Consider the following 19260-nt stretch of genomic DNA (forward strand, 5'->3'; position numbering starts at 1 on the left):
ATTGGGCGTGTAGGCCCATATTGGGCGGCCCATGTCGGGCATGTACATCTTCTTGTATTGCAAGTCACATTGGCTATATAATGAGAGGTCACCCCCCCCCCCCCCCGCATAGGGTGTGCGGTGTTTTCCTATTCCCTCTATCTTTCTACATGGTATCAAGAGAAGGCAACGATCGACCTTCCACTTCCGCTCCCCCCTGCGCTAGGGTTCCCCCCTTGTGCCCCACCTCTCTGCCCTAGGGCGCCGCCTCCTGGCACCGCATCTCTCCCTTCTCTGCGCCCTACCCTAGGGCGCAGCCCTCCCCTCCCTGCGCGCCCTACCCTAGGGCGCCGCTCCTTCCCTCGCGCCGCGATCCCCTTGCGTCGTGCCCACCAGCAGGCCGCCGCCCCTGGATCAATCTGATCCAGAGCCGCCGCCATGAGCCTCTCCTCCTCCTCCGGCGCCGCCAGATCGGACGCCTCCGCGCCTGTGCTCCCTACCGCACCAACACAGGCCATCGTCGTCCACCCCTACACCACCGTCAACGTCAAGGCTCACGTTCCCGTGACCCTAGACATGAAGAGCGGCAACTACTCCAAGTGGGCGTCGTTCTTCATGGCGTTGTGCGGCAAGTTCAGCCTCCGCCGCCACATCGACGGCACCGCAGCGCAGCCCGACAACCCAGATTGGGACGTCGCGGAGTGCTGCGTGCGCAGCTGGATCTTCGGCACCATCGACGACTCCGTCCTCGACCTCGCCATCACCGACGAGAACCAGACCGCGCGCCAACTCTGGGTTGCGATCGAGGCCCTGTTCCGCACCAACACGGCCTCCCGCGCTGTCTTCCTGCTCGAGGAGTTCCACACCCTCAAGCAGGGCGACTCCACCATCGACGAGTACTGCCAGCGCCTCAAGTCAAAGGCTGCTGCCCTTCGACAGGTCGGCAACCCCATCACCGACTCCCAGCTCGTTCTCAGCCTTCTGCGCGGCCTCAACCCTCGCTTCGACTCCACCGCCGACGACATCGCCAACGCCACGGTTCTTCCGCCCTTCATGCATGCCCACGAGCTGCTCTCCCTCAAAGAGCTGTGCCTCGCCAACGACGCGAAGAACACAGTGGCCACTGCCCTCGTCGCCTCCACCACCGCCTGCTGTACCAGCCCCTCTTGCCGCTCCTCCTTCGCGGGGGTTGCTACGGGCGGTAGCAGCAAGGCCGGGGACAGCGGAGGCAGCGGCGCGCCCAAGCAGAAGGGCGGCAAAGGCGGCGGCAAGGGTCGCCGATCTGGTGGCCAAGGAGGCAAGGGCACCGGCGGCCCGCAGACCGGCGTCCTGCAGGGCACCCCACAGGGGGGACAGTACCGTCCAATGGGACCCTGGGTCTGCTTCAACCCGTACGCCCCTCAGGGTCCCACGGGTCAGCAAGCCGGCGGCTCCTGGCAAGGCGGCCAGGGCGGGTGGTCCAGCGGCCACGGCGGGTGGCAGGGCATGCAGGGCGGGTGCACGCCCGGCCTCCTTGGCGCCAACCCCCAAGCGCACACCGCGTTCGCTCTAGCTCAAGTCTCCACCCCTCAGATGTGGGATCAGGCCGGCCTCATTGCTGCCCTAAACCAGATGGCGCTCCAGAACTCCAACTCCTGGGTCATGGACTCTGGCGCGACCTCCCACATGCACTCGTCGGATGGTATACTTCTCTCCCGCCACCCCCCCTCTCATCCTTTCATCACCGTGGGCAATGGTCAGACCATCCCGGTTTCCAGTCATGGCAGCTCATACCTACCCACCCATGCATCAAATTTTTCTCTTCATAATGTTCTTGTTGTCCCTTCTCTAGTGCGCAACTTACTTTCAGTTCGCCAGTTCACCAAAGACAACAATTGCACTATTGAATTTGACGCCCTTGGTTTCTCTGTTAAGGATATCCCGACCAGTCGCGTGATTCTTCGCTGCAATAGCTCCGACGGCCTGTACACCATCCCCGCCAGCCCTGCAGCTCCACACGCCAGTCTCGCCATCTCCACCAGTCTCTGGCATCAGCGTCTTGGTCATCCTGGGGTCGCCACCATAGAGTTGCTTAGAAATAATGCTTCCATCCAGTGTAATAAATCTAGGCATCCTTTTTGTCATTCATGTCAACTTGAAAAGCATGTGCGTCTGCCGTTTAGTACCTCTAGTTCTATCAGCACTATGCCTTTCGAACTAGTTCACTGTGATGTCTGGACCTCTCCTGTAGCGAGTATTTCGGGTGCTCAGTATTACCTCGTCGTTCTTGATGATTTTACTCATTTTTGCTGGACTTTTCCTCTTGTTCACAAGTCCGAGGTTGCTGGTCATCTAACCAACTTCTGCAGCTTTGCCCAGACACAGTTCGGCCTTCCCGTTAGAGCTGTTCAGGCTGATAACGGCACTGAGTTTGTTAACAATGCTCTCGCCACCTTCTTTGCATCCCGCGGCATTCACCTACGTCTCTCGTGCCCTTACACCTCCCAGCAGAATGGCAAAGCCGAGCGCGTTCTTCGAACCCTCAACAATAGCATTCGCACCCTGCTCATTCATGCTGGCATGCCGCCCAAGTATTGGGCCGAGGCTCTCGCTACGGCGACCTACCTCCTAAACCGGCGCCCCTCCTCTGCTGTTCAGAACAGTGTTCCCTATGAGCTGCTACACCGCCAGCCACCCGACTACGCTCATCTTCGCGTTTTCGGCTGTCTGTGCTATCCCAACATGACTGCCACTGCCAAACACAAGCTTGCTCCTCGTTCCACAGCTTGTGTCTTCCTCGGTTATCCCTCCTGGTACCGCTGTCTCGACCTCACTACTCGGCGGATCATCATCTCTCGCCATGTTGTGTTCGACGAGACCTGTTTTCCGTTCAGTGCTGACCCATCCAGTGTGCCTCCGAGCTCTCTGGACTTTTTTCTTTCAGGTCACGCCGCACCGGTGCCTCGCACAGCAACAGCGGCCCCGGCGAGGATCGCGGCGGGTTGTTACCGCGTGGGGGAAACGGTTCTCGTCCCACGATTTGGGATGAACCGAGCTCGGGAGAAGCTTCCAGAAGGGGTGCGCGGCTGGCGAGTGGCCCTACGAAGCCCGAGATGGCCCACAGGGCAGCGAGGCGCGGCGCGGGCGGAGCAGAGTCCGGCAAGGAAAACGGGCGGGGGAAGAGGAAAGAGCTGACAGCAGGCCCGTCTGGTCAGAGAAACGGGGATGCGCGGGCTGAGAGGGGTCTGACTCGAGGGGGCCACTGTCAGGGGCGGGGTGCGCGTCGTGCGGCTGCCTGCCAGGTGGGATCGTGGCGGCGGGGCGGCTTGAGCTCGCTAGAGAGGGAGCGCTGACGCGCGGGGCCCAGTTGGTAGTGGGGCGCGCGGTGCACTGACGCGGCGCTGCTGCTGGCGTGGACGCGTGCGGGCCGAGCGCTCCGTGCGGGCTGAGGCGCTGGCGGGTGGGGTCAGGCACTCAGGGAGGAGACGGGAGGCTGGGCCGAGTTGGGATGGGCCGCGAGAAAGGAAATGGGCCGCGGGGAGAGGGAAAAGAGAGCTGGGCCTGGGTTGAGTTGGTGGGCTTCCGGGATGGGGTTTGGGTTGGGTTGTTTTGGGTTTGGGTTTGGGTTTTCTTTCTCTTTCTATTTCTTTTTCTTTTGCAAACTCACACAAACTTGTTTGAATTCAAACAAATTTGAATTCAAACTCCCTAGCACTCAACCAAAATAAACAAAATATGCACCAGCATGAATGCAACAACAAATTTTTTAAACTTAGACAAATTTTAATTACTTGTGAAACCAAAAATTAGATTAAATGCCAGACTATGCAAAATAAATGCTAGAAAATTAAATAAACCAATTAAATTTATTATTAAATGCTGAAATTTAAATTAGGGTGTTACCGACCCTACCCCCTTAAAGAAATCTCGTCCCCGAGATTTAGCTGGGCTGGCTAGCAAAGAGATCTGGATATGTCTTCATCAGCTCATCTTCTCGCTCCCAAGTAGCCTCAGCTTCACTGTGGTGACTCCACTGAACTCTGCACATCTTGATGCGCTTGTTCCGAGTAACCCTCTCTGATGTCTCCAGAATCTTCACCGGATGCTCAGTATAAGTCAGATCTTCCTGCACATCTACTCCATCCAGTGGTGCCTGCTCCTCGGGTACTCGCAGACACCTCTTCAGCTGAGATATATGAAAGACATCATGAACTCCTGAGAGGCTGAGAGGTAACTCCAGGCGATAAGCAACTTCGCCTTTATGCTCTAGCACCTTGAATGGCCCCACATACCGAGGTGCTAACTTCCCCTTGACATTGAATCTGCGGATTCCCCTCATCGAAGACACCTTCAGGTACACATAATCACAGACACTGAAAGTTAGGTCTCTCCGTTTGCCATCAGCATAGCTCTTCTGTCTGCTCTGTGCAGTCCTCAGATTTTCTCGCACAGCCTGAACCATCTGCTCTGCATCATCTATGATCTCAGGGCCAAAGAGCTGCTTCTCACCAATCTGATCCCAATAGAGAGGAGTCCTGCACTTTCTGCCATACAATGCCTCGAAGGGGGACTTCTTCAAACTGGCCTGATAGCTGTTGTTATATGAGAACTCAGCATAAGACAGGCACTTATCCCAACTAGTACCGTACTGAATGGCACAAGCTCTCAGCATATCTTCCAACACTTGGTTGGTTCTCTCTGTCTGCCCATCTGTCTGAGGGTGATAAGCCGTACTGAAACGCAGCTTCGTATCCAACGAATCATGGAGCTGCTCCCAGAACCAAGAAGTGAACTGAGACCCTCTGTCAGATATGATCTTCTTGGGCACACCATGTAAGCAGACAATCCGAGAGATGTACAACTCTACCAGTCTAGCACCGGAGTAAGTAGTGTTCACCGGAATGAAGTGAGCAACCTTCGTCAATCGATCCACTACTACCCATATGGAGTTGTACCCTTTCTGAGTACGAGGCAATCCAACAATGAAGTCCATAGTGATCTCCTCCCATTTCCACTCTGGAATCTTCAAAGGCTGTAACAGACCTGCTGGCCTCTGATGCTCAGCCTTGACACGCTGACAGGTGTCACAAATGGCCATGTACTCTGCCACTGAATGCTTCATCCCATACCACCAGAAACGTTCCTTCAGACCATAGTACATCTTCGTGCTGCCCGGATGAATAGAGTAAGCTGTATCATGGGCCTCACTCAGAATCAACTTCCGGAGATCCTTCACATCTGGCACACAGATCCGGTTCTTGTACCACAAGGTACCCTGATCATCCTCTCTGAAATGAGGAGCCTTGCCCTTCTTGAGCAACTCACGAATCTCCTGCAGCTTCTCATCTTCTTTCTGATGCTGCCTGATCTCTGACTCTAGAGTCGGTACTGCCTCAAATGCTGCACTGGAAGTATGATGCAAGAAGCCCAGACTCAACTGCTCAAACTCCTCGCATAACTCTGGAGGCATCTAGAAAGCCATGGCCATGTTGGCATAACTTCTTCTGCTCAGAGCATCTGCTACAACATTGGCCTTGCCCGGATGATAGTGAATCTCCAGGTCATAATCCTTGACCAACTCTAGCCATCTTCTCTGCCGCATGTTCAGCTCATTCTGCGTGAAAATGTACTTGAGGCTCTTGTGATCAGTGTAGATATCACACCGCTGCCCATACAAGTAATGCCTCCAAATCTTTAGAGCATGCACAACTGCGGCTAACTCAAGATCATGAGTAGGATAATTCAGCTCATGCCGACGTAACTGTCGTGAAGCATAAGCAATCACTCTGCCCTCCTGCATCAGAACACACCCAAGACCATCCTTCGAAGCATCACAATACACCGTGAATCTCTTCGTCTGGTCTGGCAGAGTCAGGACTGGCGCCGTAGTCAACCATTTCTTCAGCTCATCAAAGGCCTTCTGACGCTCATCAGTCCACACGAAAGCCACATTTTTCTCCAGAAAAGAAGTCAAAGGCTTCGCGATCTTGGAGAAATTCTCAATGAACCTCCGATAATATCCAGTTAAGCCCAAGAAAGACCTGACTTCCTTTACTGTCTGCGGTGTCTCCCACTCGAGCACATCCTTCACCTTGCTCGGATCAACAGCAATGCCTCCCTGAGAGATAACATGACCGAGGAATGGAACCTCGTCAATCCAGAACTCGCACTTGCTGAACTTGGCATACAACTGATGCTCTCTCAATCTCTGCAATACGAGTCTCAGATGCTCCTCATGCTCTTCTTCTGTCTTGGAGAAGATCAGAATATCATTAATGAAAATCACCACAAAGACATCCAGATAATCCATGAAGACCATGTTCATCAGATGCATGAAGAAAGCCAGGGCATTAGTCAAGCCGAAGGACATGACCATATACTCATATAGCCGATACTTGCATGTGAATGCCGTCTTCGGAATATCCCCAGGACGGATCCTCAGCTGAAAATAACCCGAACGAAGATCAATCTTCGAGAATATACGAGCACCTCGAAGCAGATCGAAGAGATCCTCAATACGAGGCAGTGGATGCTTGTTCTTGATAGTGACTGCATTCAGCTCCCGATAATCAACACACATTCTCTTCGAGCCATCCTTCTTATCTACCAGCAATAATGGAAAAGCCCAAGGAGAGAAGCTGCGACGGATATAGCCCTTGGCTAGCAACTCATCAATAGTCTTCTTGACTTCCTCATGCTCTATAGGTGCCATACGGTAGGGCCGCTTTGCAATAGGAGCTGTGCCAGGCAAGAGATCAATACAAAACTAAATGGCATGTTCAGGCGGCATACCTGGCAGATCATCCGGAAAGACATCCGGGAATTCAGACACCACACGAATACCGTCCGTGGGTCTAGCCTCCATCTGATGAAGAAATCCAGAAGGCTCTGAAGCACTGACTGTCACCTCTTGGCCATCAGATGCCGATAAGTGAACTGTCCGCTGAGCACAATCAATACGGACTCCCCATCTGGTAAGGGTCTCCATGCCCAAGATCACATCTATCCCCGAGGAGTCAATAACTATCAAGCTAGTGCGGAATTCTACCCCCTTTATGACAAAACTAACTCTGGAGCATATAGAACATGTACGAATCTGACCCCCAGGTGAGGTAACTACCATAGCTGTCCTCATAGAAGAAACCAGTATACCATGCTGCTCGGCAAATGACTTGGAAATGAAAGAATGAGTAGCACTGGTATCGAAAAGCACTGTAGCGGGGTGAGAGTTGACCATGAACGTACCAATAACCACGTTAGGAGCCCCGGCCGCTGACTCAGCCGTCACGTGGTTCACCCGACCCTGTGCTGGCGCCCTGGGCTGAGCTGGGTGCCCCTGCTGTCCCGCCTGCGGCTTCCGGGGGCAAGTGTTGGCGTAGTGCCTCGGCTAGCCGCAGTGATAGCAGACGCGTGCAAGTGTCGAAGCCTGCTGTCCGGTAGGAGCTGCCGGACGTGGAGCCTGCGGTGCTGGCGGAGCTGGTGGAGCACGAGCCGGAGGTGCCGGTAACCTCGGGCCCTGACCTGCCTGCTGCTGCTGTCGAGGTGGGTACTGCTGCGGCCTCTGCTGGTACTGCTGGGGAGGCCGGTACTGCTGCTGGTACTGCTGGGGCGGCTGGAGGCGAGGACGAGTGTTGCTGCCGGAAGCAACGGGGACAACCTTCCTCTTCTTGTCCTCCATCTCCAGGTGCTTGCGCTCAGTGTTGAGCGCGCTGTCAACCAGATGGTTGAAGTCGTCGAAGCAGAGGTTGAGCAGCGCGTACTGGAGGTAGTCCTCAAGGCCGTCCATGAAGTGCTCCTGCTTCTTGCGGTCATCCGCAACATCGGCAGGGGCGTAGCGAGCAAGCTGCAGAAAGCGATCACGATACTCCGTGACCGACATAGTCCCCTGAAGTGACAAAGACAGATAGATATCGAAAGATTAACTCAATATTCATAAGGATAGAACAAGGGGCATTAGCTCAAAAGAAACCGCTGAATGATTATATCTAAGATTACCTGCTTCAGTGCAAGGAACTCCTTCTGCTTCATCTTCATAACGCCCGCAGAGACGTTGTGGCTGCGGAACCGCTCTCGGAACTGGAGTCAGGTGAGAGCCTCGCGGTCCTGAACTGGGTGGGACTCCCACCAGTCCAAAGCTGCACCTCGCAGCTGTCCTGCTGCGTACAAAACTCGCTCCCGATCATCGCACTAGGCGATGTCCAACTGGCGCTCCACTGCACAGAGCCAGTCGTCAGCATGAAGAGCCCCGAGAGGCACTCCCTTGTCGGAAGGAGACAACCCCACTAATCAAAAGGAGGATCTGGGCCGCTCATAACCGTGAGCACGGCTAGTATACCAGTTTTACACTCTGCAGAGGTTGCACATTTTTATCCACAAGTCGTGAGCTACGCTAGAGGTTCATCACACTTCCTTAGGTGAGATGACTAGCGACTCACTACGAGGCCTTTACAAAGAATCTCGTTGGTAGGGAGTAACCGCGAGGGTGGATCGGCGACTATGGAGCAGGTCTAGTGGGCGTCAAGACATGAAGCATAGACGAGGCCACTCAGCACGAGGGCCATAGAAGCTTACCGCCCCTGCCCCATAGGTAAGTTACTCCAAACCAAAAAGATCTAATTATTACGCCAAGTCTATCCCATTCTAGCCTTGTGGTAGCGCTGTTGGCCCAGGTTGTCGCTCTATGAACCGGTCCTTATGGAGAGTGGCCAACCAAGCACTAAGAACCATGCTGGCCCCCTAAACCATGTTTCTACAAAAACCATCTTTTAACGAGACATGAGCCACCCAAGCACGAAGCACAGAGGGCCACTCTCAGAATTAAGTTCAAGTAAACCATTAATCAAATTAATTAAAAAGGACTAGAGTGTGTTATAGCGCAGCAACCTAGCACAACTAACCAAAATGCAACCCAAAGGTATATATAAAGGATATAAAGTGGCTAGGACAGTCCTTATAGGCATACAATATTAAATGCAGTATGAAATTGTATTTAAAGGTGGTAGGTGGTTCATGTTACACTTGCCTTCCTCATACTGCTCCTGCTGCTGCTCAAAGTGCTCGGAAGATGGCTGCTCCGGGTATTGGTACTGGGGCTCCTCAGATGGATCAACGTCTACTCACGAACACATGGCCAAAACAATGCATAGTAATAAGCATACAAGCAAACACTAATAAAAACTAATAAACAGTACATCAATACATAAAAACAGCACACTAAACTAGTCTAAAACTATTCTACGCATTGCAACGATCGCGTGGACATAAAGAACGCTTAAATCGGAGCTAAAACACATTTTCTAGGCTAAAAACAAGTTCCAGGGACCTATCTGCGATAAAAACTAAGTTCCAGGGGGTTTTTGGGTAAAACTGGGGACTAAAACGTAAATAAAGGTTAAACTCAGGGTCTAGCGCATAAAAACTCAAGGGCTGGACTGCGGGCGCTAAAACCAGGAAGGTCAGGTGGGTTTTGGGTAAAAACCGGGGCCTATCTGTAATTATTTTTGAGTGGCTGTGGATTGCGGGTTGATTTCAAACAAAAGGAGGGGCTCTTTAGAAAGATTGCTAGCCGAAGCGGTATCTTTGAATCAGGCTCGTTGGATCGCGATCTAGCGGTTCAGATCTAGCGGGGATGCGATCTAATCTGGGCCATTGCCTCCAGATCGGGCGGCCCAGGGTGAAGGGAGCGCGGAGCGGCGGCGCGTTACCGCCGGTGACGAATCCCTCGGCGGGGGATCACCAGTGATGGCCAATCTGGCGTTCCCGTGGCCTTTTTGGACAGCGGCTTGGCCCTGGAGCTTGTTCGTGGCATGCGTAGTCCACTGGGGCTCAGAGCGGGGCTCGACAGGGGTTCGGGCGGCGTGCGCGAGGGTGCAGGCGGGTGTGCGCGGCGGAGCATCGCCGGCGTGCGCTCACGCAGCTGCTGGGGCATGCTACAATCTAAGGCAGCTAGCGTAAAAGTGCAGCAGTGTCTCGGGGGTGCTCACCGAGGGTGCGGGATGGTCGGGGTCGCAGTGCAGCGGGACGTCGGCGGCGAGGTCGATCCGCGGGTTGCGGCGGCGCTTGAGGGAGAGGCTGCTGCAGTGGAGCTCCTACATCTGGATCCCGCAAATTGACTCGGGGTGGTGATGCGGCAGTGTACAAAGGGTCAGGACAGTAGGAGCATCAACGTCGGTGGGAAAAATCGGCGGCGGCAAAGTTTACCTGCGGCGCAGAACGTCGGCCTGGCGGAGCAGGGCGAGGCGCGGCGTGGTTTGGCTCTTGGTGTGATGGATGGGGTACGTGAGGGAGCCAGGGTGCGTTTAAGAAGGGCGTGCGGGGATTTGGGCGTGCGTGCCTGTGCGTGATTCCGGCGAGGATCGCGGCGGTTTGTTACCGCGCGGGGGAAACGGTTCTCGTCCCACGATTTGGGATGAACCGAGCTCGGGAGAAGCTTCCAGAAGGGGTGCGCGGCTGGCGAGTGGCCCTGCGAAGCCCGAGATGGCCCACAGGGCAGCGAGGCGCGGCGCGGGTGGAGCAGAGTCCGGCGAGGAAAACGGGCGGGGGAAGAGGAAAGAGCTGACAGCGGGCCCGTCTGGTCAGAGAAACGGGGACGCGCGGGCTGAGAGGGGTCTGACTCGAGGGGGCCACTGTTAGGGGCGGGGTGCGCGTCGTGCGGCTGCCTGCCAGGTGGGATCGTGGCGGCGGGGCGGCTTGAGCTCGCTGGAGAGGGAGCGCTGACGCGCGGGGCCCAGTTGGCAATGGGGCGCGCGGTGCGCTGACGCGGCGCTGCTGCTGGCGTGGACGCGTGCGGGCCGAGCGCTCCGCGCGGGCTGAGGCGCTGGCGGGTGGGGTCAGGCACTCAAGAAGGAGACGGGAGGCTGGGCCGAGTTGGGATGGGCCGCGGGAAAGGAAATGGGTCGCGGGGAGAGGGAAAAGAGAGCTGGGCCTGGGTTGAGTTGGTGGGCTTCCGGGATGGGGTTTGGGTTGGGTTGTTTTGGGTTTGGGTTTGGGTTTTCTTTCTCTTTCTATTTCTTTTTCTTTTGCAAACTCACACAAACTAGTTTGAATTCAAACAAATTTGAATTCAAACTCCCTAGCACTCAACCAAAATAAACAAAATATGCACCAGCATGAATGCAACAACAAATTTTTTAAACTTAGACAAATTTTAATTACTTGTGAAACCAAAAATTAGATTAAATGCCAGACTAAGCAAAATAAATCCTAGAAAATTAAATAAACCAATTAAATTTATTATTAAATGCTGAAATTTAAATTAGGGTGTTACAATACTTCATGGCTTTGAGTCTTATCCTTCTGGGTGGCCCCCGAGCCGAATCCTTCAAGTAATTGAAGATATCGGCTCTCCAGTCTCCAGGTTCTAGAAACTGAACCTCCACCTCGACTCCATCGGCTGTCTCCTTGTAACCAGAAGCCATTTGTGCCAAATCATTGGCTTCATTATTCAGAGTCCTGCGTATCCAGTGGAAATTGATGTACCTGAATCGTGACATCAACTCACGGCACTGCATCTATATCGGGAAAAGAGCCTCGCTCTCACACCTATATTCCTCCGTGAGCTGAGGAATCACCAGCTTCGAATCTCCAAAAATTTCCACTGCTTCTGCACTGGCTTCGAGAAGCAATTCCATCCCTTTGCGAACGGCTTCATATTCCACGAGATTATTGGTGCACGGGGCAGTCATTCTGATGGAGAAGGAATAAGTCGCCCCTCGGGGCAACAACAACAGAATTCCCACACCGCACCCATCATCACAAGCCGATCCGTCAAAGAACATAGCCCAAGCACGAATAAATACCGCATCAATATCAGTGCTGATCCTGTCCGCAACAAGATCCGCCAGTGCCTGTCCCTTGACTGCTTTTGCAGGCTGATATCGGATATCGAATTATGACAATGCGAACATCCATTTTCCAAGTCGGCCTTTCAGGACAGGAGCCGACAGCATGTGCTTTATGACATCCGATTTGCATATAACAATTGTTTCCGCCGAGAGCAAAATATGACGAAGCTTCGTACATGTAAAGTATAAGCAAAGACAAAGCTTCTCGATTTCAGGATACCTGGTCTCGGCGTCTAACATGTGTCTGCTGAGGTAGAAAACCACCCTCTCTTGGCCGTCATGCTTCTGGACTAGCACCGAAGCAATGGAAGTGTTAGCCACAGATAGGTACACATAAAACGGCCTATCTTGCTGAGGAGGAACCAATACTAGAGGCTTTGACAAATATTCCTTGATTTCATCGAAAGCTTGTTGCTGTTCTGCCCCCCAGCGAAACTCATCATCGGATTTGATCTTTACTAAACCCATAAACGGCTCAATGCAACCAGACAGATTAGAAATAAATCGCCTGACAAAGTTAATTTTACCGATGAGTCTCTGTAACTCCTTCTTTGTAGTAGGTGGTTTCATCATCTTCACAGCTTCTTGACTCTTTAGGCCGATTTCAATTCCCCGTTCATGCACCAGGAATCCCAGAAACTGACCGGCCGACACACCGAAAGCGCACTTTTTCGGGTTCATTTTGAGTCCAAACCTTCGAGTCCGCTCCAAAACTTGGCGCAGATCTTCTAGATGCCCCACAGCTGACTTGGACTTGACCACGACGTCATCAATATAAATCGCTACCAGCTTGCCGATGAGATCATGAAAAATGTAATTCATGGCACATTGGTACGTTGCACCGGCATTTTTCAGTCCGAAGGTCATAACCAAGTACTCGAACAAGCCAACTGCACATGGTACTCTGAACGCAGTCTTGTTCACGTCCTCTGGGGCCATGAAGATCTGGTTGTAACCGGCATTGCCATCCATAAAACTCATCATTTTGTGGCCAGCAGCTGCGTTGATCAATGTTTCTGCAACAGGCATCGGGTATTCGTCCTTTGGTGTTGCTCTGTTGAGATCTCTAAAGTCAACGCAAACACGCCATCGGTCATCTTTCTTTTGTACCGGCACCACGCTAGAGATCCATTCTGCATATCGGCATGGCCTGATGAACCCAGCATCCAGCATCTTTTCTACCTCTTTCTTAACTTCTTCTAGGACTTCGGTCTTCATCTGACGTGCTCGTTGCTGAAACGGCTGAAACCCTTTCTTGAGCGGGAGCCAATGCTCGACTATGCTTCTATCCAGTCCAGGCATCTCCGTGTAGTCCCATGCAAAGCAATCCCGGTATTCTTTTAGCAGTGTGATCATCTCCTCTCGCAAAGCCGGATCCAACTTCTTGCTGATAAATGTCGGCCGTGGCTTATCCCCAGGACCGATGTCAATCTCTTCCAAATCATCAGCTGATGTGAACCCGTATCCGAGTTTGCCGTCATCTAAAAAATCAGCCGCGAATGCAAGCGAGTCTTCACTATCCACAAGATCAGCAGCAAACACAGGGAGATGACAAGAAAAATTATTTGGCCAACCGCATGGGCTGGCCGCTTCTGTACTTCTATTATTTCTCAGAGCCAAATAATCAATGGATAGCCAACTACTGGAGGAGGCCATCATGTGTACATGATGTAACAATTCTGACCAAAAATAGAATTTTTCTATTTTTCGGGGCCGATCGCCGGGACCGGCCTCTCTATTTTTATTACACTCCGTGGCTAGCCGGGGTGCATCTATTCTGTGAGGCCCGTGGATAAGACCAGCCTCAGTCCGTTTTTTGTCGCCTCGATCCGATCACATTCTTCCAGGGCGATCCCTGAGATCGGCTCTTGTCCTTCCGCATCCCAGGCGTTCATATCTGCGACCGAGACCTCGCTGGAATCATCTGCATGGACCACTTCTACTTCATCGCCATCCCATTGGACGAGGTACTGGTGCATTGTGGAAGGGATACAACAGTTGGCATGAATCCAGTCCCTTCCAAGTAGCACCGTGTACGTACTCTTGCTGTTAACGATGAAGAACGATGTCGGTACAGTCTTGCGGCCCACTGTCAATTCCACATTAAGAACCCCCATCGCCTCTGATGGCTGTCCATTAAAGTCATTAAGCATCACATTGGTCTTGATCAAATCGGCAGAAGAACGACCCAATCGGCGCAGCACAGATGTAACACCCGGTTTATAAAAGAACATAAACCGAGCAATCATATACGTGCCAGGATCAAGTCACACGTATATACCACAGAATGAACAGTATATCACAGCACATATCACGAATAAGACATAATAAATCGAAATATGAATGTTATTTATTACATTAATGACAAAGATGTCTGATACAGCGGAAGCGAAGTACAAATACGGTAAAAACTCTCCGAAGCTGAGCAGGGCGCCACAGGGACGTCGACTGGGAGACGAACACCTAGAAGTCCTCGTAGTCCTGGTAGCGCTGAGCGAACTCCCTCGTGTCAGCAGGAACTGAGCATAATTCTTCTGTTTCATCGGAGAGATTCTCAACTTCTCTTGTACTATTTGTAGGCCGGGGTGTCACATCCCTACCCCCTTACAGAAACCGACGTCCTCATCAGTGAGTCTCTGGATATCACCTTCTCTTCGCGCTATCCTTCTTCTCAACAAGACAGAAACCCAAAGCATGATAAGGTAGAGAGGATAGAATGGATGGTTTTACCACCCAACGATCTAACTCATTTCATTAATTAGTTAACTTAACATAAGAGTGATTTTCTTAAAACAAATTTAAACTACTAAGCTATACAATCATTCAAAAATCCAAATCAAACATATAGCATAATAACAAGCAGACAATTTTTCACAACTTAACCGAGTTTAACATACGACTCGACTAGCACAACGCGTCGCAGAACGTGCTATCGTATTATTATAAAAGGGTCACCTAGTTTATACTCATGGTGGTCAGATTACTGATTCAGGCCAAAATCTACGAAAACTATTCTTTAGAGAGAGAGATCAAGGCAAGACGGGTAAAAGTCATAGAATTCAAGGGGTATAATAGTAAAATAGTTTCATCAAGCAAGGATTGGAGAGAAGGGGTCCTACAACTCGACCAGTTCTATCTAGGCTTCGTCCTACAGTCGATACGGCTCTGATACCACTCTATAACACCCGGTTTATAAAAGAACATAAACCGAGCAATCATATACGTGCCAGGATCAAGTCACACGTATATACAACAGAATGAACAGGATATCATAGCACATATCATGAATAAGACATAATAAATCAAAATACGAATGTTATTTATTACATTAATGACAAAGATGTCTGATACAGTGGAAGCGAAGTACAAATACGGTAAAAACTCTCCGAAGCTGAGCAGGGCGCCACAGGGACGTCGACTGGGAGACGAACACCTAGAAGTCCTCGTAGTCCTGGCAACGCTGAGCGAACTCCCTCGTGTCAGCAGGAACTGAGCATAATTCTTCTGTTTCAGCGGAGAGATTCTCAACTTCTCTTGTACTATTTGTAGGCCGGGGTGTCACAACAGAATATGGCATCAGATTAACTGTGGCACCAGTGTCGACCAACATCCTGTTCACATGCTTGCCGTCGATGAAGCCCTTTAGATATAACCCCTTCAAGTGTTTGTAGCTCTTCTCCTTGGGCTTCTCGAAAATGATCGGCCGCGGGCCGAGATCCAGCTGCGCGACGGCCAATTCCTCCGGTTGGGGTGCTCGAAACTCCGGTCGCCTAACTTGCTCCGCAAGATCCGGACGCGCTTTTCTCAGCACGTCAAGATACTTTGCTTCTGCCTCTTCCAGATTGCGCAGGCGCTGTACTCTGCACTTCTGCGACCGATTGAGCCCGTCAGGACACCACCGTGGGCGATGGTACCTGTCTTCTTCCTCTAGCTCTGAATCACCTCCGGATGGGCGCCTCACATGGTCGTCCTGACGTGTTCTGGGCCCCAAACGCCGGAACACCGATGTCTTGTCCTGCTGGTGTCCTCGAGGCCTGCACTCCAAGCAATCATCTATAGTAGGTAATCGGCTCATGCCGGAATTCCAACAGTACCTGAAGAACGGGCAATGCCAGTGGTCGTGTATAGCCTGGCGCCTCCCCAATGTCCTTCCTGAGCGGTGCTCGTACTCGTCTTCCTCCGATTCGTATCGGCGGCGTAGCTGGTACTGGTACTGATATTTCTCCAGAAGCCGATTAGAAGCTGGAAGCTGATTGCGGATGTGACGCACTTGCTCTTCAGTCACATGCTGCTGTTCCAACTCGTGTTCATTCTACGGCCGCTTGCCAGAAGCGGCCTCTCTCCTCTGCTTGTCATGGCGGCGCATAGGTCCCACCATGTTGATCTGGAATGCCAAGTCCTGGCCCTCGGACCTGAAGTCTGACAGTTCCACCACATTAGCTTGTGGGAAGGGCTTCGTGTCCACCTTCATAGTGTGCTGAGCCAGGATTAATCGGCCTTGCTCGATAGCCGATTGGATCGGGTGACGCAGCTGCTTGCATTCACCCGTGGCATGAGTAAACGAGTGGTGCCACTTGCAGTATAGCCTTCCCTGCAACTCTTGTGCCGTCGGCAGCTTGTGATTTTCTGGGAGCTTCAGCTGTTTTTCTTTGAGGAGCAGGTCGAATATCTGCTCTGCTTTGGTCACGTCGAAGTCGAAGCCCTTCACAAGCCCCTGCTGCTTGATCCACTTGCATGGGACAGGATTTGCCCCCCGAGTCCACTCTGCCACGGCCACTTCTTGCTCTTCACCCGAGTCATCAGATTCATCCGCCTGGGCCATGTTCACATGCTGCTTGAACTTGTCCTGGTACAGCTCAGGATGATAATGCTCGTATGCCGTAAGCTTCTGCACTAGGTGCACCAGAGACGTGAGCTCCAATTGGAAAGCTGCACCTTTGATCGGCTTAGCAAGTCCCAGGACAGCCAGATCGACTGCCTCTTTCTCTGTGATGCGCGACGAGTAGCATCGGTTCTTGACCTCCCTGAAGCGCTGTATGTACTCTGACACAGTCTCTCCTCGCTTCTGCCTGACTTGGGCGAGGTCGGCAATTCCAGCTTCTGCAGCTTCCGAGTGGTACTGGGTATGGAATTGATCTTCAAGCTGCCTCCAAGTCCGAATCGAATCCGGAGCTAGTGACGCATACCATCCAAAAGCTGGGCCTGTAAGGGATTGGCCGAAGAACCGGACCCTCAATGCATCCGACACTGAGATCATCCCAAGCTGCGTTAAGTATCGGCTCACATGCTCGATGGAGCTGGCTCCCTCTGAACCGTTGAACTTGGTGAACTCAGGAAGCCGATACTTGGGTGGCAGTGGGATCAAGTCATAGTCGCTTGGAATAGACGATTGCTTTCCTCTTGGGCAGGATGCCGAACTGGTCTCTGAGTATTGCACTGACCTGCTCCACACTAAGAACTCCTGGGGCCGATGGCTCAGCACTCGGCCCAGTAGCGTACTTTGCCAGCCACGCTTGTTTTTCTGCGTCTGCTCCAGAAGCTCCTGGGTTCACCATCTGCACCGAGCGTGCTGGACTGACGCTGTCAGGGATGTAGGCGCACGTGTAGCCGTGCGGAATCTCCTTAGGAGGCTCGGTGAGGAACTGGCCTTCTCCAGGATCACCGCCGATCTTGTGGACGACGTAGATCGGCGAGTTGTGTGGTCTGGGAGCTGCGAATGAGAATGGCAGTTGCGGCCTAGAATGCAGTGCAGCTTCCTCTATGTGACTCCCCAGGATTGGCCCCGATGGAGAGTACTGGTTCTTGATTATCTCCTGGATGACGCGATGCGCACTGCGCTCGAGTTCGTTCATCAGGCTCTGAGAGTGCCGATGAAGTGCATGGGCCACCATGTAGTTCATCTCCGGACGCAGGGCTCTGGTGCGTTCTTCAGATGGTACAGACAGATCTACATTGTCCAGAGTGCCTTCTGGTGAGAACCCCTTCCACTTGATGCCATGGTTGCGAGTCCTCTCAAAAGAGCCGATGAGATCGGCTTCCAGCAGAGCTTTGATCTCATCATACTTCTTCTTGTGTTCAGGAGGAAGCTCTTCATATGTGATGGGCTTGGGAGCGGGTTCTTGATCTTGAGCTCGAGTCATCATTGCAGTGGACGTTGTTGCCGAGTGTCCCACTGGGCGTGCCAGAATGTGTTGTCGACCGAAACCCACCGGCGAGCAACGACGGGCAACACGAAGAGCCGGGAGGTTGCTAGGGCGCTAGAGGCACTGCTCCCTCGTCGACGGCCCACAATTTCCGTCACGCGCCCGGAGGATGTGTGAGAACCGGGCGTGCCACCTGACCTATACCCGATCAGGAGGGTGCAGACGTGCTCCGAACAGTTTCCTGCATACAAAGACACGAGTAAACGTAAGTACGAGCCATGGTCGGCTCCCCGGGATGACTTTTGCATCGGCTTTAAAGAGCCGATCGAGTCCCGGTGTCAGATGGGATCTGATTGTATCCAGATATGGTGAATAAAGCAAATAACTATAAAACTGCTTCAATTAAATCTAATTGATCTAATCCACGATGGTAAAAGCTTCACTGCTAGATCGGAACATCCTACACGTGACTAGGCCTAATGAACGTAACAGATAACTAAACCATAACCCAAAACAGAGGCCTAAGAACTAGCAAGAGCCGATTCCCGGAACAATCCCTATCAAGGCTAAGATAAAGCATCTACTATGCCACCGGATCATCCAATCCGTTTGCAAGGCCTAACCTAGTAGATATTATGCAAACTCTTAAGATAAGAGCAAACCAAAACGGATCAGATCTACTAGATATAAAAGAAGCAGGGTGTCGCCTCTGTGCAGCTAATTCTATGCGACAAGAACTAGCATGAGATTGAAACGTGACTGCACAGAGACAACATGATATTCGTAGATGATAAGCAATGAAAGCATGATGAATCTACTAAAAGACATGCTACGAACATCAAGATAACTAGTACTACTCGCCATAAAAAACGCTTCAGTACGAGTAATACCAAGGTAAAAGCAAGAACAATACTGCCCTGATCGCAAGAAGCGATCAGGGCAGCATGGCACTTACTTGGACGAAACCCTAGGATTAGGGGTGGCGATGCGTCGAGAGTTGTTGTTTGCGAGTCGTGATGACGCTCCATTTATGAATAACAAAGGATACATATTTATAGTCCGGAGACTTGGGAAACAATCTAAACTAATCTTGTCCCGATTGGACTCTATCTCTAATCTTAAACTAAATCTAAGGATACACGGCCAATGTGGCCCAGACGCTCACGCAGGAGCCGATTTACAAGCCTTCCTCATCTTTTGCTTTAGGCCCATCTTGATTTCGGCCCATAAGTTAACCCTGTTAATTTATGGCGATAACAGGCAGTGTGCGAGGCCAGGAACTCGATGGCAGGCTCTGTGAGGGGTGTTGAGGAACG

At 52.1% G+C, this 19260-nt stretch overlaps 1 protein-coding gene across 1 annotated transcript; it reads left to right on the top strand.

Annotated features, from left to right (window-relative positions):
• The first annotated feature begins 417 nt into the window (after positions 1-417).
• LOC120684943 lies at positions 418-1931 on the top strand. Its single transcript, XM_039966799.1, has 2 exons — positions 418-1660; positions 1894-1931. The coding sequence occupies exons 1-2, from the start codon at positions 418-420 to the stop codon at positions 1929-1931; spliced, it is 1281 nt and encodes a 426-aa protein (XP_039822733.1).
• Positions 1932-19260: the final 17329 nt, after the last annotated feature.

Source organism: Panicum virgatum, chromosome 8N, assembly GCF_016808335.1.
Source record: "Panicum virgatum strain AP13 chromosome 8N, P.virgatum_v5, whole genome shotgun sequence".
Taxonomy (NCBI): domain Eukaryota; kingdom Viridiplantae; phylum Streptophyta; class Magnoliopsida; order Poales; family Poaceae; genus Panicum; species Panicum virgatum.